Source organism: Canis lupus, chromosome 5 (genome assembly GCF_003254725.2).
Source record: "Canis lupus dingo isolate Sandy chromosome 5, ASM325472v2, whole genome shotgun sequence".
In the NCBI taxonomy this organism is placed as follows: Eukaryota; Metazoa; Chordata; class Mammalia; order Carnivora; family Canidae; genus Canis; species Canis lupus.
In genome coordinates this window covers 36,278,865-36,306,578 of record NC_064247.1, presented here as the reverse complement: position 1 = coordinate 36,306,578, position 27,714 = coordinate 36,278,865, and the positions used below count along the sequence as shown (strand labels likewise).

At 40.4% G+C, this 27,714-nt stretch overlaps 1 protein-coding gene across 4 annotated transcripts in view; it reads right to left on the bottom strand.

Moving 5' to 3' along the window:
• MAP2K4 (mitogen-activated protein kinase kinase 4) overlaps positions 1 to 27,714 on the bottom strand; it is a 136,546-nt gene that overhangs the window by 50,356 nt on the left and 58,476 nt on the right. For all 4 annotated transcript variants that reach the window (XM_025428354.3, XM_025428355.3, XM_025428353.1 and 1 more), the window contains 2 exons: positions 15,507 to 15,681; positions 649 to 768 (listed from right to left, as the gene is read on the bottom strand). In XM_025428354.3, coding sequence (XP_025284139.1) covers positions 649 to 768; positions 15,507 to 15,681 — 295 coding nt within the window. The remainder of the gene's footprint in view (positions 1 to 648; positions 769 to 15,506; positions 15,682 to 27,714) is intronic.

The following is a 27,714-nucleotide window of genomic DNA, read 5'->3' as shown; positions in this document are numbered from 1 at the left end:
ACTGGAAGGACTACACGGGTTTGACAGCCAGAGGCAGAAGTGATACCCTGTGTCAGGACACGGAATAACCAGGGGCCAAAAGAAGACACATGACCCTGAGACCATGCAGTCTCTACACAAAAATCCAGATAACAAGATTAGCTAGAAGAATTCCTAGTATAACTAGTGAATTTCCATATGGGTTGCACTGAGGGTTCTGATGAGGGTGAGTAAATGCTTCCATTAAAAGCAGATACAATTAATGACAGAAATAAAGATAAGTTTTTAAAGGGGGAGAGGGGACACTGAGGGAGTTCAAAGCCAAAACAGAGAAATCTCAACCTATGGCAAAGGGTTATTCAGAAGTTAGTGGATTTGTCAGGTTCTTAAAGAACAGAAACAATAAGTGAAGAAAGGAAATATGCGGATTCACAAATGACAGCCATAAATACGTATTTTAAAAGCCTGAGATTCACCCCTTAACCAAGGAATAATCAGTGCTGGAAATAAATGTGTGCAATCTCACACCTATATACTAAAATATTCAGAGATCAGCTTATTGCTAACGTCTGGCAATTAATGAAGATCAGAATCTAAGCCTGCCATCCTCTTATTTATTCCAATGAGATAGTTATTCATCAGCTAAAACCCCAAATTGTTTATTCCTACCTCTCTGAAGAGTGCACCATAAAACTGAACAATGTACGGGCAATCACTACTCCGCATTACTACATCCAAATCCATAAGAAGCTGTTTTTGTTCTTTTTCATCCACTGTTGACCGAATTCTCTGGAAAAGAATGACAAAAGATGTCACAAAAACATAAAACAATGTTAGAAACCCGAGAAAAACCACTACCACAAGACTGAAAAATTGCTAAGCAAATGTCATTAAATACTAACCAGACATAAAAATTATCATCTTCCTTAGACTTTTATGAGAACAGTTTTTATCACAGAAAAACAAAATAGCACTTAGTATCTTTAAAAAAAAAACAGCACTTAGGAATTTTTTAAAGGACACAGGGCTTTTTAACCACAAGCATCCACTGATGACGTTGGCAGTTATATAACAGAAGTTCCTAAGCAGTGAAAATTAACCCTCACATGCAAATATAAAGAGAGGCCTAACGAGCTATATTTGAAACAGTTTTTGTGTGAATAATCAGCTTCACAGATACCTTTACTGTATGGAATCTAGGTATTCAATGCAAGAACAGCTCTCCTCACTCCCTGGCAACCTTACCCCCCACCCACCCTCCAGCATCCTCATTCACTAGAGATGGAAAATGGTCCAGAACAGGTCAATGGGAATCAGTGCAGGAACAGCACACAGACTACATTCCCGGCCTCCCAAATCCTATGCTGGAATCTCCCCCATCACCACATTTTCTATAGTCAAGAATAAAAAGTTCTCCCTGACTCTCCACCCCAGGGGTCAGAATGGAGGGCAGTAAGAACATGGTGAAGAAACTCAACAAATGAGGAGAGAGAGGGCTTTTTGTCTATTTCTAAACTGATGAGGCTCCGTTCTCTGTAAACGGCAGACTTGGGGTTTACCCCTAACCCACCTGTACCACTTCTCTGCATGCTTCTAAAAGATTAACACAAAAAACTAGTACCTCCACCTCCCACGACCCACTGCTCCCGCCCCCAGCCCCAGGAACAGTAGAGCGCATGGAGACACTCAGAGGGACGGTTCCCACTGCACAAGAGAGAGAGGAAAGAATCAAGTTCAGAAAATATAAAACATGAATAATGAAGTTATAGTTTAACATCGAGGCATGCAAACAACTTTTTTCTCATAAAAAAAAGTTCACAATGTCACACCGCGCCACTGTGTACAACACATAGTACATACTTACAAGGCAAGTTAGTATATCAAAAAATACACAAGGTGGCATTTTGTCTTCCAAAGACTTCAAGGTATCTGTCCTCAATGTTCTTGAAAGGGATGAAGGCAGGCAATTAAATTCTTGGGCCCATTTTACAGAAGAGAAGCCAGAGGCACAGAGAGATACAAAAGATGTATTCCATGTAACATGACAATAAGCACTTGCAGAAGGAACAGAAGCAGGTTCTTTCATTTTCCTCTCTCCCCACAAAATGAGGCATTCCATATATTTCAAATACAAACACATTTAATTTTGCTACTTGAAATTTATAGCCTGCTAGCTATAGTACTTCATACCAAGTAAAATTTACTAATTAGCATCTGTCTTGTATGCACTGATTTAAGACTTTTACACTGAATATCACTAACCAGATAAACAAGAAATAAATAACAAATAAATAAAAAGAACAAAAAATAATGACAATATAAGACTAATCTTTTAAAGTTAAGAAAAATTTCCTTCTTTCTCTCATTTATATACTTTCATAGTTTGGAGATTAATGATCTTTCTTTTAAATCAACATCAGGCTAATATTTGCTCAAAAACTATATTTTTAAAAAGTTAAAATAGTCCAGAGATTTTAATTTGTTATTAGTTGAAAACCATGACATTGATAATTTTGGTAAGTATTTTAATTACATTTATTCCTGTTTTTAAAACAATAAGCTTAAAAGGATAACTGTGAAAATACTAGTTTGGGAAGGCAATTTTTTAAAGAAAAACTTAATCTTATATGTCTACATTTGAAAGACAAAGAGCTGGTGATTAGAGACAAATGGGAAAGAAAAAGGAAATGATACTCTGGAAAGATTTCCACCAACTGAAGAATTCTCACTATTAAAAGGTTTAAAAACTTTGTTTTTTTCTATTTTCACTTGTACAGATCTCTGGGCAAGTATAAATACACTAACATTCACACTCATAAGACACTATTATAAAAGATGTCCTCTTTCCTAGTTTGTTTCCCCAAACTGGTCATAGGGTTTTCTAAATTTCCATTTGTACAAATGCTTGTATTTTAACTACTGGAAAGCATATTACAGCCAAAACCTTAATAGTTAACATCAATAACTGACTCTTGAACCAATTCTTTAGAACGAATTTCTAAAAATATTACAGTAGCTACAGAAAAGACACATGCTACTATATGGACTAGAGGCCTGACTGGAAGTCCCAGTATTGGACTGGTATCTAATTCTCAATCCTGGGCCGGATTATCATGAGCCAGGATGGAGAGAATTCCTGCCACAGCTCAAACCTTTGAGCTCATCAATGTGGCAGTAAAATCTACTCATCTGTAAACTATTCTTTAAAGCCACTACTAGTACAAAACAGAACACCGGGCCACTGGATGACCTACTGGTCTACCAGGAAATTGATTCTGCTCTTGGATACTTGTCAATGGGTTAACACCTCTTCGTGCTCTCTGAGCATCTGGTCCAAGGGACAGGAAGTGTGTAGAAGAGAAGCTGCTGGGAAGGCACCAGCATTGTTTGGGACTGAGCAAGTAGCACTAACTCTTCATTATACAGAAGTTTTAGGGTTATATTGCAACATGTATTATATGTGAGCACTTATAAAATAAAGTAATTCAAAAGGCCTAAAGGATTCAAAAAGGGGATTAACCACAAGCACATGTCTACAGTAATGGTTACTTCAAATTAGTTATTTTAACTCAATTAATTCAATAAATGTTCAAACTGGAGAATACTTAACAATAATCAATAACTCGAAATAATTCTTAGTAGCATGAGTCACAGCCAGGGAAGTTTCTCTAATGGAACAAAACAATGTGTATGGATAAGATTTTTACACTGGAAATAAGTACAGCCAGGATTTTCTAATACTAAGGGAGAATAATCATATAACATGGAACACATGAACAAGAACAAATTTCCCTTCCCTTTATGAAACTGTTCTTGGGAGCTTCCCTTCTCCTGGCTAGATGAGATGCTGCCTGATTCATCAATCATTTCATAAAGCCAACTAAATCTTCAAATTAAAGAGAGAAAAAAGGGATCCCTAGGTGGCGCAGCGGTTTGGCGCCTGCCTTTGGCCTAGGGCACGATCCTGGAGACCCGGGATCGAATCCCACATCGGGCTCCTGGTGCATGGAGCCTGCTTCTCCCTCTGCCTGTGTCTCTGCCTCTCTCTCTGTGACTATCATAAATAAATAAAAATTATACTTAAAAAATTTTAAAAAAAAAAAAAAAAAAAAAAAAAAAAAAAATAAAGAGAGAAAAAAAAATGCTTTCCTTAATAGAAAGAATGGAAAATTGAAGCCCAAAGGTGACACCAATTATACATAAAAATCTCTCATAATTAGAATGTTCAAAAGGCAAATGTATCAATAATGTCTCGAATCAAAGAAAACTTTTATTTATATCAATAAACTTGAAAATTAAATAAGACTTTGAGTTTGTGTTCAGAAACACTTTTTTTTCCTCATAAAGAATGGGGTTGAAAAACTCACACAAGATGACAAAATATTTAAGAAAATTATCTCAAGAACCTTAAGTTTTTTTAAAGTTTCATTTTCAACCAAATATCAGAACTCATTAAAATCACTAATTTTTTCATTATGGGATTATTGAGCTCTTTTATTTGTCACTATTTTATTACCTTAGCTCCTATTATAACATGCCCTTGAGACAAATTATACTTTTTCAAAATCAATCCACACCTCTTTTCCAATAATATTTTCAAATTATCACAAATTTTACTTTATTGGAACAAAATATAGGGCAAACACTTAAAATCAAAACAAGACTTGATACCCCACATTAGAAGCTGTTTTCCACAGTGAAGAAATTGATATACTTGAATCTAAAATAATATTTTAAAAATTATTGTCCAAATTTGTATTCAAGGTTGCTTTATACTCCAAACAAAAGCAGGTAAATGCCAATAAAAACAGCATGTAGCTACAGATCAGCAATGCCAAAATAACTCCAATGAAAACTCTTTCAGACACAGAGGATAAACTGAATACCTGGTTCTCTGTTTTTATTAGTGTTATGCATGGTTCTTATGCAATTAAAAATAAAAAAAAATCCAGCTGCACCTGGGTGGCTCAGTTGGTTAACTGTCTGACTCTTGATTTCAGATCAGGTCATGATCTCAGAGTCATGAGATTGAGCCTCGCAGCAGGCTCTCCATGTAGGACATGAAACCTGCTTAAGATTCTCTTTCTCGATGAATGGATAAAGAAGATGTGGTTTATGTATACAATGGAATATTACTCAGCTATTAGAAATGACAAATACCCACCATTTGCTTCAACGTGGATGGAACTGGAGGGTATTATGCTGAGTGAAGTAAGTCAGTCGGAGAAGGACAAACATTATATGTTCTCATTCATTTGGGGAATATAAATAATAGTGAAAGGGAAAATAAGGGAAGGGAGAAGAAATGTGTGGGAAATATCAGAAAGGGAGACAGAACGTAAAGACTGCTAACTCTGGGAAACGAACTAGGGGTGGTAGAAGGGGAGGAGGGCGGGGGGTGGGAGTGAATGGGTGACGGGCACTGGGTGTTATTCTGTATGTTAGTAAATTGAACACCAATAAAAAAAAAAAAAAAAAAAAGATTCTCTTTCTCCCTCTCCCTCTGTCCTTCCCTCATCCCACTTGCTCTCTCTCTCAAAATCATTAAACATTTTTAAAAATTAAAAAAATTTAGAAGTCCACAGAGCTTCACGTTTTTAAAACAGCCAATCCAACTCATGCCATTGGCTGGAGCAGCCACACACCCAGGTACTAGGAGTTCCGTATGGATTAAGCTACAGTGATAGAAAGTTGACAGATTCTATAAGACAAGCTCAAAATTTTAAGTTAGAAATTGTCCTCTTGCCCTCTCCTACCTCGTGCATAAAACAAAATGTCCACTCTAACAACAGTCCAAATCATGCAGACAAAATACCAATAAGTGGTTGAAAGGTTGCTTTCCTTCTCTCTGCACAACGTGGCATCTGGAAATCATTGGTAAATTTAAATGTTGGCAGCTTATACTTGGCCTTCATTTGGAATGCTCAATGTTTAACAATTTAAATTTAAAGCATAAATACTCCTTTACTGATAGTGAACAACTATTTAAATGTGGCGTAGTTCCAGATGGCCTCTAAATACATTGGGACCTTCACAATGAGATGATTCTTGCACATTATCTCCAAACCCTGCTAACCCAACCTCCCCCACACAATTTGTTGGTACTCATCAGGAATGAATGGATAGGGATAAAACTAACATAAGTAGGAAGAACTTTCCAGTAGATTAAGACCTGTTTTTCTAATGGAAAGGGATTGTGGGAACTATTCAAACTACATTCACTTAAGGACTGGAGGTAGGAAGGGCAGAGAAGCAAAGGAGATGAATGGAAACAGGTAGTGTACACCCTCAAAGAAACCATTCACCTCTTAAGAGATATCAGGACCGTATTAGCGTCACTGTTTATCTTCGTTTCCTAAATTGATTTTCAAGGGTCAGAAAAAACATTCGGGAAGGGATAAAAGGAAAGTGTCATGATGACCCAATCGAAGTTGGGAGATAAGGCCAAGATGGCTCAAATGTAGCAGAGAAAAAGAAGAAAGGCTGACAACACAATGGCTAAGGGACAAGCTGTAGGGGAAGCAAAATAAGACAGGCCCACAGGGTAGGTCCTTAGAAGCAGGTCAGCAAGGAACTTTTTGCCTAGGTGTTATATAAATATCCAGCTGCTACTGGTGCTCACCACTCACTCTGACTCAGAGGTAACCCTCCCATCTCCACATCAGAGTTCTCAAAGATATCTCAGTTGCTGGAGAGGCCAGGCATATACCAAAGCACTAGGGCGTACCTTGAAATGACCCAGTCTGGTCTGCCTGGGTCCTGGTGTGAGACCTTCTGATTCTCACCAAAAACTGAGAGATCCTCCTACCAACTCAAGATGTAAGAAAAGGTCAGACAGATGACAGGCTCTATGTCTTGGACAATGTGGGTGTGGGGAAGGCCCTCTGGGTTATCCGATTCCATTTCTGCTCAGAAAAGGGGAAAACAGCTCATCAGATGCTCAAAAGACTCAGAACAAGGCAAGACTGATGACAAATCATAGGTGCTCCTGATTAAAAACAGCAGTTCCACAATGTGTGTGACAGATGCAAGTTCTAGGATCAGATCATTCCAGGCAAAAAAAAAGATACAAGTCATCTGCAAACGGATCAGGAATCAAGACCTGGGGAGAGTCCAGGAATGAACTTTAGAAAGGCGGACTTCAAAACAATAACACAAAGACACTTACAAGATATCTACTAGTTCTAACTGATACTCGTGTTTTGCTTTTGTTTCGAAATAGAGAAAATATCTGGGAGGATGAGATGTGGGGAAACAGAAGAAATAGGGTAACTGATGTGGTAGGGCATGATCTCTAGTCCCAGCAGGTAAGAAGGTCTCTAAATTCTTGAAAATTCACATCAGGTTTGTGACGGGCTCAGCTGAGGGTCCAGAAGGCAGCAGAACAAGGTCATAAGAGCAAGGTTGGAGACTCATACCCCTGCTGTACATGCTCATCTTCAGCTACTTAGGGTACATTAGGAATAAGGTACAACTACTCAAAGTGAAGAGAAGTGAGTTTGCCAGTAAGAAATTAGGGCATGGATACAAGACTGAGCAAGCTGATGGGTTCAATGACCATACAGGAAATCTGTGGATACCTTTGAAGATTATCTAGGAACTTATTAAGACAATGTGACATCAGATAAAATGATGCCAGCTATTAGTATTTTGGCCCTTCTAATGGCAAAGTGTCACTCTCAACTTGCCACCAACCTACATGGGAGCCCCAGAAGGTATATACTCTTCAACAATACTGTGGGGGATCTGCATTACTGGCAGGTGGCTAAAACTCATCTCCCTGATTGTGGCTCATTCTTACCCATAAGCACCCATCAGCATCGAAAGTTACTAAAACATTAGGATTCCGTGTTTCAAGTAATTGCCAAATGTCTTGCCAGAGTGATATGATGGCTAGAACCACCACTCCCAGGACAAGAATGAAACCAAAAGCTCCCTGTGTTGACCTTTTGTACCAAGTGGACACTGATAAATATCACCCATGCAGAAATCCTAGAACTAGTACATGAGCAAACAGATCATGAGGGATCGCGGGTGGAACTCTTCTCCATAGGAACTATTTCATTTAAAATCAAAAGAGGAAAAAAAAAAATAATAATAAAAAAAAATTAAAAAAATAAATAAATAAAATCAAAAGAGGAGGGGCATCTGGGCGGCTCAGTTGGTTAAGCATCTGATTCTTGATTTTTGGCTCAGGTCATGGTCTCAAGGTCCTGGGATCAAGCCCCATAGCAGGCTCCACGCTCAGCAGGCAGTCTGAGATTCTCTTTCACTCCCTCTTTGTCCCTCCCCCCTTAAAATAAATCTTTTTAAAAAAAATCAAAAGATGACAAGAACAAGGATTATCTTAACTGATACAGTTGTGAGAGTGATATTTTGAAAATGTGCCCTGTTCCTGGACTCTACAAACCCAATACTGTTATGCCAGAAGTACACCTGTTCATTAAGGATTCCTTGCTAAAGAACCCTCCTAAGGTTAGTATCTGTGAATAAAAGATGAAGGGGAGTCCACTGTCAATCAGTAGCTGACTTCAGGCCAACCTAAATCAGTGATGTGGGGGATAGGAGAGCAAGGATCACACTCAGATCCCCAAGTGCCCCCCAGTGGATCCTCACAAATATGCTGCTTTCCCAGAAGAAATGTGCAGAAGTCAGTTCTAATACAAAGCTGGAAAACCCCAGAAACCACTGCAGCACATCAGTATGCTATTATCGCCTTCCTCTGGGATGCAGGAAATCTCAGGCATTCTTATGTTCCTAAGTTCAAAACAAAGATTCTCTATCCCACAGATGCAGCAAGACTCATCCCTGCTACAGAGGTTCATCCTTAGCTGCTAGTCTTCTAGATAGATCACATACAAAAATGCTCACTGTTTCTGTCTCATAATGCCATCACTAATGAGGTCAAAGCAGATAGCAACATTAGCTGAAACAGTTTAAAAAGCCAAGTATTTGGAATGCTGATCACAGATGCAAAACCGGTTTTCATGTCAAAGAGTAGCAAATCAAAAGTGTCTGTTAAATCAATTGTTTTAAATTATGAAAACATGTTTCCACTACGGCAGGAAGAAAGAATACTGATTCTTAATTGCAAAATCATGCAGGTCTTTAGAATCAATTTAATGAATTCTCAATTGTATCTTAATCAAATTAATTAACAGTAGTACCTCTTATTCTCCTCACTGAGGATACTGAGGCCCATTTAATACCTTCTGCATAGGCTCTGTTATGCATCATCAGAAAGTTTGGGAGATCAGTCCCAAAACATATGGCGTATTTATTACATCATGGGCAGAGCTGCCTGAGGGCAAAGTTAATGGGACAAGCTTGATATGTCTTGATTAAGGATGGTATCATCATCTTCCTCTTTACTAATTACATCACCCATATACAAAGGGCACAATCTTAGCACTAACATTCTGCAAGGGCCTAAAGATCATAAACGACAAATCAGTACCCGTGACACTAAAGTGACATATGAGAAGACATCTGATGTATAACCAATTTTGGAGACATGGCGGGAAGACCACAACAAAAATCATATAAAATATGGAGTCAGATGATCCTCATCTAGAGTGAGGTGTAATAAGGTTTTTCTCCAAATTACTACTAGATAGGCTGAGGTATAGATCCCAAAGCTCTTCTTAGAGTTCATGTCCTATGAGCAGGCAAGGTTCCCATCTCCTATCCCTTACACCAACCAAAATAGTACTATTTTATTTATATTATTTATTAGGGTCTACATACAATTTCATTAACAGAAAGAGTCTTCAGTGTGAAAACAGGAGAAAAAAAAAAACGAAAACAAAAAAACCCCACACATATAGAGGAGTTCCAACTATAAACAAGAGACCTGACTTCAAAACCAAGGCTGACAGGAGGACAGCTCTGCCACATTCTTTGGCTCTGCCCAGTCCTGGAAGCATCCACTTAGACTTTTCATCTGCAACACCACAATGTTCAGGTGACTTTAGGAAGCATACAATAATATGGCTCAGCCAACTACGGATTTCTTAATGAAGCCACATGGTCTAGCCAATTAAATCAGAGCGGAAGGTGTTGGAATCCAGTCTCAATTCAAAACCAGACAGCCATGACTTCTGTGTCCCACAAGTGATCTGGAATATCAAACATGAGCGCTGTGGCCTTTCAAAACCCAACAAGATTGCCTAACAATACACTCTATACCATGAGAAAGGAGCTTTTCAAACTTAAGGCCACTCCTGTCGACTATCTTTCCAGTGTTTTCAGAACAATGTGCAAGACCAGTTTTAAGGACTCAAATGAACCTCATCCAATAAGGCTCACAGTTCCCACCAAAATCATTCAGTCATGGAACTTCTGGTAGAAATGGCAATGTGTCTGCAGTGGCAGGGAAAATGAGCAAGCTGTCCTTTGCCGACCCCTGCGTTCCTATACTTGCAGCACTGTCTGCCTCAAGATGGAAGCCCCCCACACTGCTCAGGCAAGGGCTGAGCTAGGGGCTGCTGGTATGGGTGGGCGGAGGGCTTGGAAACTTCTCCTCGGGGCAGGAGGATTAACCTAAGTCTCAACTGCAGATCAAGGACACGGTAGGCAAGATCCAAATACCAAGGAGAGGCAGGATTGCAGGAATCAAAATCAGGTTACCAGCCCAGGATGGATCAGGAGCCCTCAAATCAACACAACAGGAAAGTTAGAAGAGTAGAGAAAAACCCTTGAGGGTTGAAGTAATAAGACAAATTAGGGCCATCACCAAGAAAGGGAAATCACCTAAAACCCTTCACCCCGCTAACCAGGCTGACCAAGCACCTAGGCTGTCTCTTTGATTATCACACATGACTTCTCAAGTAGAAGACTGAAACCTCATCTGTAAATATCAATTGTGACAACCTCAATGTGACACCTGCCCATACCCACCCACCTGCCCAACATCAGTTCCGCTCGCCCGTGACATGACAGCTTCAATCCAGGGCCACCCCTCTAAATATCAATCCCACTGCCTTCCATCTGTAGGGGCATCCATTTCATTCCCTTCTATTCCCTTATTCCCTCTCATCTGCATTCTTTTCTTTTTTTTTTAAGATAGATTTATTTATTTATTTATTTATTTATTTATTTATTTATTTGAGAGAGAGAGAGAGAGAGAGAGGGGCAGAGACACAGGAGGGAGAAGCAGGGTCCATGCAGGGAGCCCGATGCGGGACTAGATCCCGGGACTCCAGGATCGCGCCCTGGGCCAAAGGCAGGCGCCAAACCGCTGAGCCACCCAGGGATCCCGCATTCTTTTCTACTCTCCCCTGCCTACAAGCCTACAGACAGACACATGCATATCTTCAAGAGTCAGTAGACATGGTCTTTGAGGAAGCTGGGAGTCTAGCATGGAGGCAGGATTTATGCCACAGGCAGGGTCAGGTGGAGGATACACTGTCAAGTCTTGAAGGCTCAGAGTCATTCCTCCCTCTGTTAGCAACCTGTGTCCATCATACCATTCCATTCCAGCCCAAGGGCCTGGACTGTGGCCTGGAGCCACTCTTTCTAATGCTTTTCTCCTGTGTCCCTGGACTTGCCCTGACATGCCAATTGTGATCATCTGTGGACCTGACTTTACCGGACATTACTTCCAGATCCTGAATTTCTCTGACCCTAGCCCAGAAATCTAATCCTGACACCTTCTTCAAACATTTGGTGTGAATGTTAGGCCTCTGCTCATTACAATAAACCCTGGCAGGGCGCAAACCAGACACCTATTTTACTCTTAGAGGATAGGGACTGTGCATGTCTAAATTTTTTCATTCGGTGGTTATTCTACCATCATGCAAAATGGGACATTAAATAAATGTTATTGGCATGGGATGCTGATCGAAGCCTGACATACCCAACCAGAGTCAAAGGTCATCCTTACTGCAGTTTTAGAAAATCCTATGGCAGGAATGGTTTTGTCCTCGGCAGCCCCGTGACTCAGTCCTTCAAGCACTTAGACAAGCCAGTCATAACACTCCCACTCGCAGAAGAGTCAGACCTGTTTCCCCAGGTGGGTGCATAATCTAAACCAAAAGGTCAGAATTTCCCACGTCTTGGGTCCTAATGCAGAGAACCTCACTGGCAGCTTGAAGAACTGTCCTCGGGCCAAAGGTCATGAGATCTTACATATGCTGTGTGTTATCTGGCTGAATCTGATTACATCCTGATTTTTAAATATGTCTTAGAGATCACTGTTTCTGGTAACTAACAAATCATCTTTCTAAGCCATTTCTCCTGTGTGGCAAAATAAATTTGGGGAAGGGCTCCCTCAAAACTAAAAATGAGGAGGAATAATAATAATAAAAATCAGGCTGATACTGCAGTTCAGTTTTGTAGATACTGAAAGTAAATCTTAAGGGTAATTTATTTCCAAGGTAAGCTTAATATCTAATACAGTAATCCTTGACATTAAAGTGCACATTATAAAACACTATATAGAGGTGCATGCACTTCAAGTGCATTTCTCAGTTTACCAACAATTGGAAAACTCACAAGAGCATGAACCAGTCTCCCACCCTTAAATCTCTATAGTCCTTGTCTCAAAGCTAGACACGGCGAGTGCTTAGTCATCAAGCTGTCTACATGGAAAATATCAAATCGAACTCCTTAATCACACACTGACTCTGTGTGTGTGTACTTATCAATCTGGTCTGTGTGCCTACATGACAAAAGAACAAACTCTCGAGTGTGACAAAAGGCTAAGCCTTTTCAGAGAGATCAAGATACGCATTTAAAAATCGTAGTGGATGGCATTTATGAGTCACCAAATTGGTATCAAACTTTAATGTCAGGATGCCTGGGTGGCTCACTGGTTGAGTGTCTGTCTGCCTTTGGCTCAGGTCATGATCCCAAGGTCTGGGGATCGATCCCATATCAGGCTCCCCGCAGGGAACCTGGTTCTCCCTCTGCCAGTGTCTCTGCCTCTCTCTGTGTGTGTATCTCTCATGAATAAATAAAATCTTTAAAAAAAGAGAACTTTAATGTGTTTAACTTTAAGGAAAAAACCCTCTTCAAGTATTACATGATGTCATGGAATCCAATGCTATCATTACCCTCCCTGCGCTAAACTAAGATGCTGACTCAAGAAGTCAAGGTGATAGGGACACCTGGGTGGTTCAGCGGTTGAGTGACTGACTTCAGCCCAAGACGCAATCCTGGAGTCGCAGGATTGAGTCCCACATCGGGCTCCCTGCATGGAGCCTGCTTCTCTCTCTGTCTATGTCTCTGCCTCTCTCTGTGTCTCTCATGAATAAATAAATAAAATCTTAAAAAAAAAAAGATTTGGAATACTTATTACAAATTTATTTAAAAAAAAAATTCAAGGTGTTAAAGGTAGACAGTATCAACTGGCAGGCACAGATGTGACAGCTACCAATCCATAGGTCCCATGACCACCTCAGAAGTACTTCTGAAGAGCTGGGCTCTTTGAAGGCATTCCGACAGGACTCTCAAAATAAGGTCAAATTATAAGTGGCAGACAATAATTTCCTATTATTCACTCTTAAGTTCATTCAAATTTTGAGTCAGCATCACACAGTTCCAAATGTTATCAAATTAAGAAACACTTTTTTCATAAGGGAAGGGAGAGGAAATGTGTGGGAAATATCAGAAAGGGAGACAGAATGTAAAGACTGCTAACTCTGGGAAACGAACTAGGGGTGGTGGAAGGGGAGGAGGGCGGGGGGTGGGAGTGAATGGGTGACGGGCACTGGGTGTTATTATGTATGTTAGTAAATTGAACACCAATTAAAAAAAAAAAAAAAAGAAACACTTTTTTCAAATCACAATGAAGGACCTTCTTTCTTTACCTGAAACCCTACTGACCACAGCTCAAGTCTATCCAGATTACTAAAACAGATTATGATGTTGATCAACATAGTCAAGCACAGACTGAAAAAACTAAGATGTAATTATTTAAAAGTTATTTCCCTAGTATCTGGAAGAAAGTTTAGAAGTTTAGTTATATATGCTACCTCTCCCTTAAGACCTAGCCAAGTAAAGGCAGATATTGCACCGATAGTACATTAGAGCAATGCAATCCTCATCCAAAAAAATCTCAATAAAGTGACTTTCCACTTACACTGCACTGGCACAAAATAAAAATGGAGGAATCATTTCACATTCCAAGAAAAACACTGTTTTATTTCAACAGACAATCTGAAGCAGAGGTCTTAGCCTGTGCTGCTTTAGAGATCCACCAGGTATATGCAAAATCTTATGTATGAATGCATCATCCTATGAAAAAAGGCTATTGGTATCAGCATATTGCAAAAAAAACTATGACCAACCACAAGGTTAAGAACCCATAAAGAGAAACATAAAATTTTTCCCCACCATTCATTTCTCATTAGGTTCATATGCCCCCAACAAACAGAAATGCTCAACAATGAAGGAAGCAAAAAGGGTCAGAGTAACATTTTGCACAGGATAAACTTCAATACAGATAGCATTTCATATTAATGTGATACAAATCTGCTCCCAAAAGTCAGTTATGAAACTAAGGCTCCTCCTCTATCAGGCCATTTGACAAACTCTCCAAATAGGGCACTGATGGGGAGAGGATTAGCTCTGATGGTCCACAGACCTGTTCTCAATTGGGTAAACTAAGGCATGACTAATGTACCCTGAGAATTTCAATTTGGATAAGGGAATGACCACATCTCATTCACCCTTTATCTTTTTTACACTGGCACCCCCAACGCTGTCGATTTTCCTGTGTCGTCGTACAAGCAGAAAACATCTGTTCAACATCTAAACACACAGATGAACACATTACAACCACATGGCCCCCATGAGCATTGGACATAAATCATTAGTTTGTAACAGGCACCAACTGTACCTGCTAGGTACAGTCTATAGGCCCATCTCCATTTCTGGCCATTCTCGATCTTTCTTTTCTTTCATGAACATATTAAGTGGCACGCACAGCACTCACAGCAAGGACAGAAGGCGACAACATTGTCACGAGGGAGGCATTTCGATACAGCGTTCAAACCAGGGAACAGGGCAGTACTGAGCGGAGATGAACTAAAGCAACAGGAGCCGAGCCGGTCAGGACCGAGTAAGGTTGAGGTTAGTGGCAACAGCATGTGTGTGGTTTCCAAGAAACCCTCAGTAAGACTGCTGTTAGCCCTAGCCCCGCACCCTGCCCAACCCAGTGTGCTGCCTCTTCTTCCAGCTCCCCGCCTGGCTCGGCGCAGCACTACCCTGATCCCAGGGCTGCAGCCGCCCAGCCCGAACTCACCTGGGCAGCAGCAGGGCCTGAAGTGTAAAACACGTTAAAGCATCATGCCGGACGTGCGGCCAACATGCGCGCTTCGGACACTTGTGTTTCCAGGGTGATAGAGGACGTGCCACTGACAAGACAACCTCGGTACGAAACACCCTCAGGGGGGTTGGAGAGACAGTTTTACAGACACCCGTATGTACCACACAAGCAAAAACAGAACGGCAGGGGTACCACTGCACCAAGAAACTGCCCCCAGTGGATGAAAGCACCAGAAAGAATGATGGGCATCACCTACTTTCACCGCCATTATTTGCCCACTTGGTTTGTGGACCATTTTGTTGACAGAACCATAAGCTCCTCGTCCAATTTCTCCAAGGTCTTTCAAGTCCTCCGCAGTGAAATCCCAGTGCTGCTCAGGGGAGATCTTCAGCTTTCCTGATGATTCAATGCTGTGTGTTCTCAGTCTCTCTCTGTTAAAATATCAGGAAGCAATTTTTCCACATTTTAAATAGGTTTTGACTTTTTTTTTCCTTATAGCTAGCACTGATGAATGCGTGAGAAAATGTCTTTTTCAAGTTGCTAACACAGTCTGACCTCGAGGTTTGGGGGGTTTGTTTACGTCGTCTTGGTTTTTTACACTCTGAACTAAGAAAGGCCTAAATTTAGGGAGGCAATAAATATAGCTTTAATGAGATTCAGAAAACCAAGTTTCCAGTCATTAAAAAAAGTGATTCCGTAGATAAGTTTTCATTGCCAAATACAAGATCTTTTTCAAACTCTGTAAAACTCCATTATCAAGTGCAAAGTCCCAAGAGCTACAAACCTCACATCCAAAAAGTTCTATCCTACCTGACCCAACATGAATGACTCTCTCGGTCTTCAATCCTTAGTACAGATGCTCCTGAACTTTGCTGCACGTCAGAATTACCTGGTGAGATTCTTAAAATCCAGATGGCCAGGTATCATCTCATGGCAATTAAATCAGAGTATTGGGGGACAGGAGTCAAAAAACAGTAGTTTTAAAGATTCTGGGTGATGATTTTAGTAAAGTTTGAGAACTGGCACCTTACCATGCTGCCCTGTTCCTGATAATGCCACGCTGAAGCAAGGGGACAATTAGATGAATAGCCAGCTGGCTTTAAGAGAAAAACTGTCATGTACTATTCAAATCTGAATCTTTCAGCCTAGATACGGCAATGAGGTGAAAAACAAATGATTCGTGGACAGAAATCTCGATACAGATTTTCATTAAATTAAAAAAAAAAAACATCTCTGGGCAGCCTGGGTGGCTCAGCAGTTTAGCGCCGCCTTCAGCCCAGGGTCTGATCCTAGAGACCCAGGATCAAGTCCCATGTCGGCCTCCCTACATGGAGCCTGCTTATCCCTCTGCCTGTGTCTCTGCCTCGCTCTATATATATCTCTCTCATGAATAAATAAATAAAATCGTAAAAAAAAAAAAAAAAAGTAAGTCTTAAAAAAATAAAAAAAATAAAAAAAAAAAATCTCCAAAACTCCAACCTGGAGATCAAAGTATTAACTTGTAACTATGCTATGTTAAAAAAAAAAAAAAAAAAAGCAAATCCAGTGAAGAATGTAAAGACAATCTCTTTTCTCTTTCTCTTCCTGCCCCCACCCCCAGACACCAATGTGTAGGAAAGAACTGTATCAAACTAGAGTACAAAATAGATAAAGAAAAAGATTCCACTGAAGATCATCTACATTTTGTCAGTTTCGTATTAAGTGGTCGGACTCTCTTTAAAATCTGATCTGGTAAGCAAGAAAATTTTAAATGCTTGGGTATTTTATTTTTCTTCTCCCAAAATTTAGAAATGTTTTTTCAGGTTAGTAGAACTGCTTTTTGTAGCTACTCTTAAGGTTCTCAAAATATGCAGAATTTTAAAATCATTTCCCCACAATTACAGTATATACCAGTATTAATAATAACCATGATTCAAGGTTATAGCTCAAAGACTAATAAACTTTATCTAAATAATCACGTAATGAACCAGCATTCCAAATGCCAGAGTCCCAGACCATAAGCCATAATATCAGCTTTTTTTCCACACAAGTTCTTTTCTGTTTATAACATACTTTCACCAGTCGAGCCCAGTAACTAATTTTCTTAGTAATCTTTTTCATGATGTAGAAACAGTTTAACACAAAGGAGCTCATTTGCAATAATTATTGTTCTATGATTGCTGGCAAGTAAACATTATCTCTATGGCTCACTCAACTTAATCACTGGTGAAACATGTAGCACCAGCCAATCGCTGAAGGTAGCTGAAAAAAAGTTAGTTAAAATTATGTGCAAATCAGAAGCAACATTTTTACATTATTCACGAATTTACAGCACGTAGCAGACAGGCTCTAAGATGATCCCCATGAGCTGCACTTCCCCAGGATTCACATCTCTGTGGAGGCTCTTCTCCCTGAGTGTGGACGGGACCTGCAACTTGCTTCTAACCAATAGAATATGACAAGGGATGTCACTCTCATGGATATACTGAGATAGCATTTGCTGCTAGCATTCCTGAGAAATGAAGTATTTCACTACTACATAAACCACGGAATAACAACAGTTAAAATATTGTCTATACCATGAGATCAATTTTTAGAATTATGGAATATCTTGTCTAATCATTTACCTTACTATAGCTTGCTGCGCAGTTTTTGGATGAGGTTCTTTTTTTTTTTTTTTTTTGAAAGTGAGTAGACTGACAGCAAAAGGATGCGAGTTATCTTCCTGGGCTAATGTAAATGTTCAAAACCTGAGTAAGGTGACAGACTCATAACTCTGAATATAGAAAAAGCAAATGAACTATACAGTACAGGGGTAAATTGTATGGTACCTGAATTATATCACAATAAAGCTGCTAAAACAAAAGATGAACAGCAGAATGTGGCTATTACCCAGAGTCCATCTTCTCATTTAACAGAAAAAGTTGTGGAAACCACAGAAAAACATGCAGGTTTTGCCATCATGAAGGCTTATTCACGGAGTCCCCACTCACACCAGGCTGGTAATCTTTCCTATGAAACTGAATCCAATTTCAGTTATTGTTTTAATGATCCAACCCTGATGGCTTCCAAAGAAGGACTGGACAGAGATGCAGCGCTGTGGTGACCACACCAAGAAGCCTGAGCTGACCCTCTACCATTACACTAGAGCAGTCAATCACTGAGGCAACTGCAGCAAGTGCCCAAAACCTTGACCACAGTTTTTTATCTTGGGCCAAGTATGTCAAACAGAGTTTAAGTGCTACTTCTACTCAACAGGGTCAAAGATTCCCAGTCACTTCGTTATTACTTTCTTACCTGAAAATTAGTTCAGCACAACTCCACCAACCTGTAAATCAGCCCCAATGCCTCCGTCTCATCAGTAATTAAGTTCAGACTATGACCTTTTATTTACTCTTACATTCATCCCTCTAAAATGTATGTTAAGTGTTCCACATGAGCAATTCTTAACTCAGACATCTCTCCATTCAAGAAACAAGCAAGGGACTGAGGTTTCAAGTCTCAAATTCACCCAAATCTCATATAGGACAATCCTCAGACCCGTATCTAATCATGTACACAGAAAAGTCCCTACGAAAATCAGTAACATTCTACTCTGGATTTAGAGGTCTTTAATATGAAAACAAGTCTCTGTTGTAATAGGACTTGTAATTAGACTATCAAATTATACACATCCCAGTTAAAAAGTTAGTTATACATTTAGACTTTTTAATGCCTTACAGATCACAAATCTGATTGAAAGGGCACCTCTCTTGGACACAGTATTTCCAACAATAGCATTTGGGGATAGACATTACCAGGGAAGCTGTTCAGATAGACTGATGTCACAATTAAAATGTTTTCTCCTGTATAAAGGTAAGTAGAACTTTAGTGGCAATAATAAACTTTGGTGAACTCTACAAACACCAACACAAAGGATTAAAACCACAAAAAAAAAAAAAACACAATAGACTTAGTTAACTGACTGAAATCAAATTTGGAGAATCAATACTTGGACATGCTGCATCTTACTACCATATTCACTCATTAACATAAATAGGTTGGGTTCATGTCCCCTGTGGGTAGTATGCTCACGTTCCTCTTCTGAAGACTCTATTCCCTGGCTTTGTAAAGGGATGCCGCCTGAATGATTGAAAAAAAAAAAAAAAAAAAGAAAGAAAGATTTTAGGGATTACCTCTCTCAATTGTTTAAGGAAACACTTTACCCTGCTCCATGCTTCATCTTTCCATGGAGAGAGATCGGGTCTCTCATCTGAGCCCTTACTGACTCACCAGCAAATATGTGAGAAGAAACTGAACACACACTTGGTTCAATTTCTGTCTTTTGAAGACAGCCTTCCTATAGAGAGCATACATATGCTCCAGCTGTCCCTCCACCATGCCTTGTAAGACGTTGCCACTAAAGGGATGGGTAAGCCTAATTATGTGAGGCCAAGAGGAGTTAGCAAACTATTCTGGCCTCAAATGCAGAGCTATATTTCCAATTTTATCAAGAATATGATAAATCTGGGGGTGCCTGAGTGGCTCAGTCAGTTAGGCATCTGACTCTAGGTTTTCAGCTCAGGCTCAGGTCATGTCTCCAAGTCATGGGATCGAGCCCTGCCTTGGGTTCCACCTCACGTGGGGAGTTGCTTGGCATTCTCTTCCTCTTCGTTCTCTGCCTCTCCACCACCCCCCGCACCCCCCCCTGCCGTGTACATGAGCTCATTCTCTCTCTAAAATAAATAAATAAATTATTTGAAAAAGAAAAAAATAATACCATAAATCTTATAACCTGGGATCCCTGGGTGGTGCAGCGGTTTGGCGCCTGCCTTTGGCCCAGGGCGCGATCCTGGAGACCTGGGATCGAATCCCACGTCAGGCTCCCGGTGCATGGAGCCTGCTTCTCCCTCTGCCTGTGTCTCTGCCTCTCTCTCTCTCTCTCACTGTGTGCCTATCATAAATAAATAAACTTAAAAAAAAAATTTAAAAAAAAAAAAAATCTTATAACCTCCCTATGTCTGGCTCCTGCATCTCTCAATTGGCACCAAATTCAAATTGAAAGGAGCCTTCTTCATTTTTTACCAGACCTCCATATAACCAAAACCCAAGTTTCAAAAAATTTAACAAAGGATTGGATAGAGAAAATGAAATGCAATCATGCAATTCCTAGGGCTCAGAGAGAATAAAACGATTTCCATGTGACCTAAACACTTCCAGGTGCTTTCAGGCACCAAGAATTTCAGAGCTTTGCAACTGACCCTATAACCTATAATCAACTCCCTTTAAACCCCTTGCAGAAGTGCACAGAAGTACAAAAAAAACAAATATTTTTGGTGACCTGAGTTATACCTGTAGCTTCAAAGTCCTGGCTTATGCCACTTCTAGAAAAAGTTCACCAAGAGTCTCAAGGGCAATGAGGAGATCATGCAGTCTGCTGATGGCAATTTCTGTCCTAAGATACAAGTTCTGTCCTAAACTGAGTAGTTTTCTCTCTAGAGAAAAAAATATATGAACAGTAGAAAACACACTCATGTAGAAGGTTGGAGAAAAGTAAAAAGCAGCAATGTAAAACTGCCTGTAGCTATACTCTTTAGGATAAAAAAGGTCTCCTGATTTCTCATTGGGATATCACTTTCTTCAGAAGAGGGACTGTGTTTTCTCAGCAATAACTTCTAAATCTCTCATTTTCCCAGTTCTCTATGAATAATTTTATACAGAGTATCCCTAGCTGTATTCAACGAATGCTCCATAGGGTTCTAACTTCAAGGGCCTGATGATCCACCCAGGGAAATGAGTCAGCAGCCCCTCTGGCAATCACTGCCAGCTGTCACCCAACACTCTCGTCCTCTGCTCCTTGCTAAGATCTTCCTTTGCTGGGGCAGAAATATATCCATCTAAATACTATACTTCGCCACTGCTGTGGAATACATTATGTTCCCTCACCCCCCCCCACCCACCAAAATTCATGCCAAAGCCTTAACTCCCAGTGACTGTACTGGAGGCAGGGCCTATAAGGAGGCAGTTAAGGTTAAGTGAAGTCATAAGGATGAAGCTCTGATCTGACAGGATTAGTGTCCTTATAAGAAGGACACCACACAGCTGTTCCCAGTGGAGAGTCTCTCCCCCACATTCATGCTCACACAAGGAGGTCACCTGAGCACCTAGCAATATGGCGGCCACCTACAAGCCAAGAGAAGAATCCTCAGAATGAAACCCAGCTTGTGGGTACCATTGGAAATAAATTTCTGTTGTTTAAACCACCCAATCTGTAGTATTTTGTTATGATGGCTCAAGCAAAGAAACCAAACTTCTTTGCATTTAGAAGCAGTAATACAAATGGAATATTTAAAAGGAGCTGACTCAGTTGGAAGGAAGGTCTTTTTTTTCTTTCTCCCTCTTCTTCTTATTGCCTGGAATGTTGGTGATGACTAGAGTTCCAGCCACCCCCAAGGCCCTGCAGAAGGGAAACCATGTATTGAGAATGAAGGAGCAGAATATTAAAGGTCTCTAGTCTGATGATGGTTACAGCAACCCTAGGCCTGCCTACTGCCAGACTGCATCTACAGAAAGAGAAATAAACGGTTTTATTCAAGCGATTATTTGTCATGTTTGTTTATATGCAAACTGACTCATTTCCAGCTAACACAGCCCCTAACACTATTTTATTTCCCAGAGACAGTCATAGAAGGAGGATTCTAGCATCTGGAAGTGGTGTGGAGGGAGGAACAGGCAGTAGTTTGGTCACCATGATGACTGGGATGTGCTATGAGCATTTAGTGGCTAAGGGCCAATGATACTAATTGGCTTCAAATCCACAAGCCAGTTACAAACAAGCCAAAAACACTTCTCGAATAAAATCCTTAGCTCTGGTATCCTTGATTTCTTAGGCCCCATCTAAATCTCATACCTTGTCTTTCATGGTCCCAGAGACTAGCAGTTCCACACTTAGGCAAACAATACACACACAGAGACAGAAACAACTGACACAGATCCTATGGACATTGCAAATAAGTGGAAAAAGTGTGTTTTTTACAAAACACACAGGATGATGGGTGGAAAGCTTGGATCTACGTAATACAGACCTTATGAAATTACAATTTGATATAAAGAAATTACTTTTTGAACTCGGGATTATCTTGTTACATGAAAATCTGAAAACTGTAATTCCTGAGCCCACGTGCCTACACTGAAGTCCTTTGTGTACCTTCTTTGATGGCTGGATCCTCTGGATAGAAATGACTGACTTGCCCAGTTACTACTTAGCAAACACTGAATCATTGCCACTGCACTTAGCTATCATCCTTTCACTGACACAGACTAATTTATAAATTTCTGAAATCCTACAGATTCCCAAAAAAAACCCAGAAAGTTGTGACATAATGTTCCAGAGCATTCATCAGGCTGGGCACTGAGAAAGCTTTATTTCTATCTTAAGTGTCTAATAAAGCTGCCTGGGGCTTTGCACATACGTAAGTGGACCTGTTTTTTGAAGAATTACAGTTGGCACAGCCAAGGTTACCTGGGGTAGCTTTAGCCATACCTTCCACCCCCACTCTCTGCTAAATCCAGCATTTTGTTGTACTAAAATTCAGTAACAGGACAAGTACTCAAATCTTTTTCCAACCAGACCATGTCACCCTAAGTCCCTCCTAAAGCCACACAGGTAAAAGATAAAGGAAAAATGGAAAATTCAATCATAATCCAGAGAAAACCATTCTTTGCAATTGAGCATATGCCCTTTGTATCTTTCTGTACTACATGGATAGCTTATAAAAAGAGATCTCACATCTATTGCTTTATAGACTTCACTTCGTATGTTTTTGACCTATTAGCCATGACCTGGTTCACATGGTTACTGTCGTGCCACAGAGCCAGTCTGCCCTGAGTCAACAGGCAGCGAGTACTCAACAGTACGAGCAGCGAGTGCCCAGGGAGCCCAGGCAATAGCACCCTTTCCCTCATGCCAACCTGAAAGCAGAGAAGAGTGAGATCATTCTTTTCAGTTACATTTTGATTTCTTACCCTTAGAGTTGGACATTTTTTGCCATTTGATGAACAAGTGTTTCTTCCTTGGTTAACTGCCTGATGGAACAACCCTGAGTTCTCCTTGCCCAGCATTTGTTTTGCTATTGCTGCTTCTGATAGAAGTCCTTTATTAACCTATCAATCAACTCTTGGTCCAGCATTGTAAATATTTCTCCAAGGTGTCATCTACCTCCCCATTCTATTTATGAATTTATACATGTAAAAAATTCAAGGGGCACCTGGGTGGCTCAGTTGGTTAAGCACCAGATTCTTGACTTCAGCTCAGGTCACAATCCCAAGGTTGTAGGATTGAGTCCCATGTTGGGCTCCACACTCAGCCCAGGGTCTGCTTGAATTTCTCCCTCTCTCTCTGCCCCTCCCACATACTCTCTCTCTCAAATAATTTTCTTTTTTAATTCAGAAATTTGTATGCTTTCAAATCAATCATTCCGTTCCATTTTTTTCTCTTGCTGTCATGTAGTATCACTTAAGTTCACTTCGGAGTGTGATAATGACTTCATTCTACCACAGCATTTTCATTTTCCTGGCAATGTCTTCTTTTCTCATCTATCACCCTATCAGTAATCCTGTCCCCTATTTATCCACATTTGCTCTCTCCTCAAGATTTGCCAACCCTTTTTTTTTTTTTTTTTACAAACACCGTGACATTTACTTCTACTCTATTAAGAATGCTGGAAAAATCATATTCAGAGATGCTCTTTCTCAAAGTCATGAAGATAGTGCTCCCTAGTTCCCTAATTTCTGCAGTCCCATCTCACAAGGAGAATCTGTGTGGTACTTGTGCCTGGGCTACTGCAGAGTATCAGCACACAGACTTATTCTCACACTTGAAACAACTAAAAAAAAAAAAAAAAAAAAGAAAAAGAAAAAAGACATGGACACCAGACAACAAAGGGCAGTGAACACTGAGACAGGAAATACACAAGGAGAGCCCTATAACTGCCCCCAGCTTCCTGTCTGAAAGGACTCACAAACTTTGATGGGGGTCAGGGGATCTAGGCACATCCTGGAAATATTCTTGTGTTGAGGAGATGAATCTGAGCATCTGAGGAGACCAAAGTAGATATAGTACGAGAGGCAGAGTACCGGGTAAGAGAGAGCCGCACAGAGAACCTCACAGATGTGCACAGAGCCGTCCTTGGTCAGCACACTCTTAAAAGAACTTACACAAGCCTAGGGGGAAGAAACATCCAAAAGGATTAGAGGAAAAATACCCAGGCTGGAGCAGTACTCAACACCCACCAAAACTCAAATGTGAGACCCAAAGAATCCAACTATTTCCAAATAACTTGACCAAAGACCGAAGCTTAAAAATATTTATAAGAATGCAAACAGAGGTGTCTAGGTGGCTCAGTTGGTGAAGCATTTGCCTTCGGCTCAGGTCATAATCCCAGGGTCCTGGGATTGAATCCCCATATGGGGCTTCCTGCTCAGCGGGGCCAGCGGGGCTTCTGCTTCTCACTCTCCCTCTGCTCCTCCTCCCACTCATTCGCTCCCCCACCCCCGCCCTCAAAAATAAATAAGGGACACCTAGGTGGCTCAGTGGTTGAGCATCCGCCTTCGGCTCAGGGCCTGATCCCAGGATCCGGAATCAAGTCCCACATCAAGCTCCCTGCAAGTAGCCTGCTTCTCCCTCTGCCTATGTCTCTGCCTCTCTGTGTCTCTGTGTGTCTCTCGTGAATAAATAAATAAAATCTTTAAAAATAAATAAATAAATATCTTCAAAAATTAAAAAAAAATGCAGAAACATCCAGCACCCAACATCTGGCCTGCAATCTACAACTCACCCAATATGCAAAGAAGCAAAATAACATGACCTGAGCTGAATAGAAAAATCAATCACTTCTAACTGATTCAGAAATGACAGGGATGCTAGAATTATAGACAAGGACATTGAAACTGTGATGATTACTGCATTCTCAGTTGTTCAAGAAACTAAAGGACAGAGAGAATGTGTTAAACAGACATGGCATATACAAAAAAGAACCAAATCAAATATCTAGATAGAAAAGCTACAGCAGGGTAGGAGGAATCTTTGGGATGATGGATATGTTCACTATCTTGCATGTAGCCATGGTTTCACAGGTGTGTGCATGTAAAACTTGGCAACTGTACACTTCAACTATGCACAGTTTATTGTATGTCAATTATACCTCAATAAATTTGATAGGAAAGAGAAAAAAGAGAGAAAGGAATTGTCTTTGAGCCTCACTCTTCTCCTGTGAGAGGGATTTATCTATCACATGTCTATAGTTCAAACCATGTCCATACTTCTAGCCCCCAAGGCTCAGTCTATTACCCATCAGAGCACACACGACTCCAAAGGCAATTCTCTCTTGATCTCCTTGATCTGGAATACTGTATCTTCAACTGACAGTAGCAAATGTAAGAATGTAATCCTCAATCTATATTGCTGCCACGACTCTTCTCTGTGTCCACCCACAATGCTACTCAGAATGACCACACAGTCAGATAAAATGTGCCTGCATCCATCTCACCTCCCTCCTCCCATATCCTCTCCATAATTATCTTCTGGTAGTTATCAGTGAGGGGAGAGGGCACGAAAGGGGTAAAGGTGCTCCGTCTTTGAAACTAACAGCTCCGAAGAGGCCACATTTGTCCTGCAGTCTGCAGGAATGATGTACGAGAAACCCTCTGTAAATTTTTCTTCACTCCTATAGAGATCCTACATAGAGTTTAGCATCAAATTGTCTTAATTTTCTGTGTTTCATAGATTCATCCTTGTTTCTTAAAAAATATTTGAGCAGGATGCTGCTACTCTTACATCATTTTGTACTACAAATCTGAAAATGCTTTTACAAAGTCAGAACTTTAGTCCCTGAAGCAAAGAAGAAGGAAAAGTTTTAACTACTTTTCATTCACAACCTGTAACTATGGGAACTGTCACGTAACTATGAAACATTCTCCAGCTTACTTTTATTATTGGAGGGGGAGGATAATATTTATCCAAACAAGTGAATGAGAAAAAAAAGATTTAATAGAAATAAATTTTGTTAACAGACATTTAGGGACACATGCTATTTTATATAATATACTTACCTGAAACCGAGGGCATTATTTCAACATCTCATAATACTTAAGTTTTAGCTTGTATGAACTATGGTCAAACTAGCTTAATTTAACACCAGTCTAAGCTTTAACCTTAACTCATTCTATTTCCTTATGTATACTCTAGATGCCAAGAGAAAAATAAAAGGTTAAAATCTAACTGCAGTTGAATTGGAATCTTTCTGTGAAGCTATTTAAGCTGAAGCATACAATTCAACATGTGTGGTAGTTAATGCGCAAAATCTTCTATGAAAGGGAGCAAGAAGAAAACTTTCATCCCCACAGCTTCCAGATGTCTAAATCTGGTGTTCCAGATGTACCCAGTCACAGACTAACAATGCAATCAGAAAGGAAATAAAGTCTTCATCTAGTCTTGTCCTACAGAAAACTCGGCCTGAAAACTCTGGCTTGGGCCTAATGTTCCTCCTCGGTACCCAAGGATGCTGACATCAAGAAACACCCAGTCCACGGCAAATTCCTGAACACAAATTGCCTTTGTGTTTGTTTCTGTATTATATTAGGCCAGTTTGACACTGCTTATTCTTGGTGTACCCTAATGTGGATCCACTTCTAATCATTTTTGCTTAACTTTCTGATAATTACCTCCATAGGGTCTAAATCAGAGGTTTCCTTTAAGGGGCACAGGTGAGGATATGAACAATAGGCCAGGGTCCCTCAAATGACAGAACAAAGAGGGTTTTCTCTGCAGATCCGGCATCCATGCTGGAATCCTTTGTCTACTACTTGATTCTTCACCTTGGGCATGTATCACTTCTTAAACATTCCCCAATACACCCAGGTATGCTAAAGGAAACATCCCAGGGAAGCAAAGACAGAGGTCTACCCCCCATCACTCCAAGCTTACGAAGGCACTCAGCTCATAGAAGAACATCACAGACCTCTCCTGCCCAGGCCACCAATTTGTATTCTCCCACAATGACACAGATCCCTCCACCCAGAGTCAAGTCTCACATTCACAGCTCTGTCCACTTGTGTATCCAATCCTATGCTGCCACCCTTCCACAGCATACAAAGTCTACTTATTTTGAGTCACACATATAGTGCCCACTGTCGTAATCTAGACAAGAATCTAATCCCTCAAAACCCTGATTCCTTTGGCATCAACTGTCTTTCATTAGAATGCCTATTGGGTTTTGAGGGTAGGGGGTCAAGAGACACTGATATAAGGCATTAGACTCCACCCTTCATTAGTTTCCCATGAATATTTTGGTCCTTTTTCTCCTGCGATATTCTAGAACCACTCCTACTCTGCTACTTGTGTTCACATCACAGAGGCCATCTGCTCTGATTTTAACTGTGCCTGTCCCATTCTGTCCTTGAAAAGTGAGTGTGACACCCTCTCTACCAGGTCATGTCTATTGGAGAGC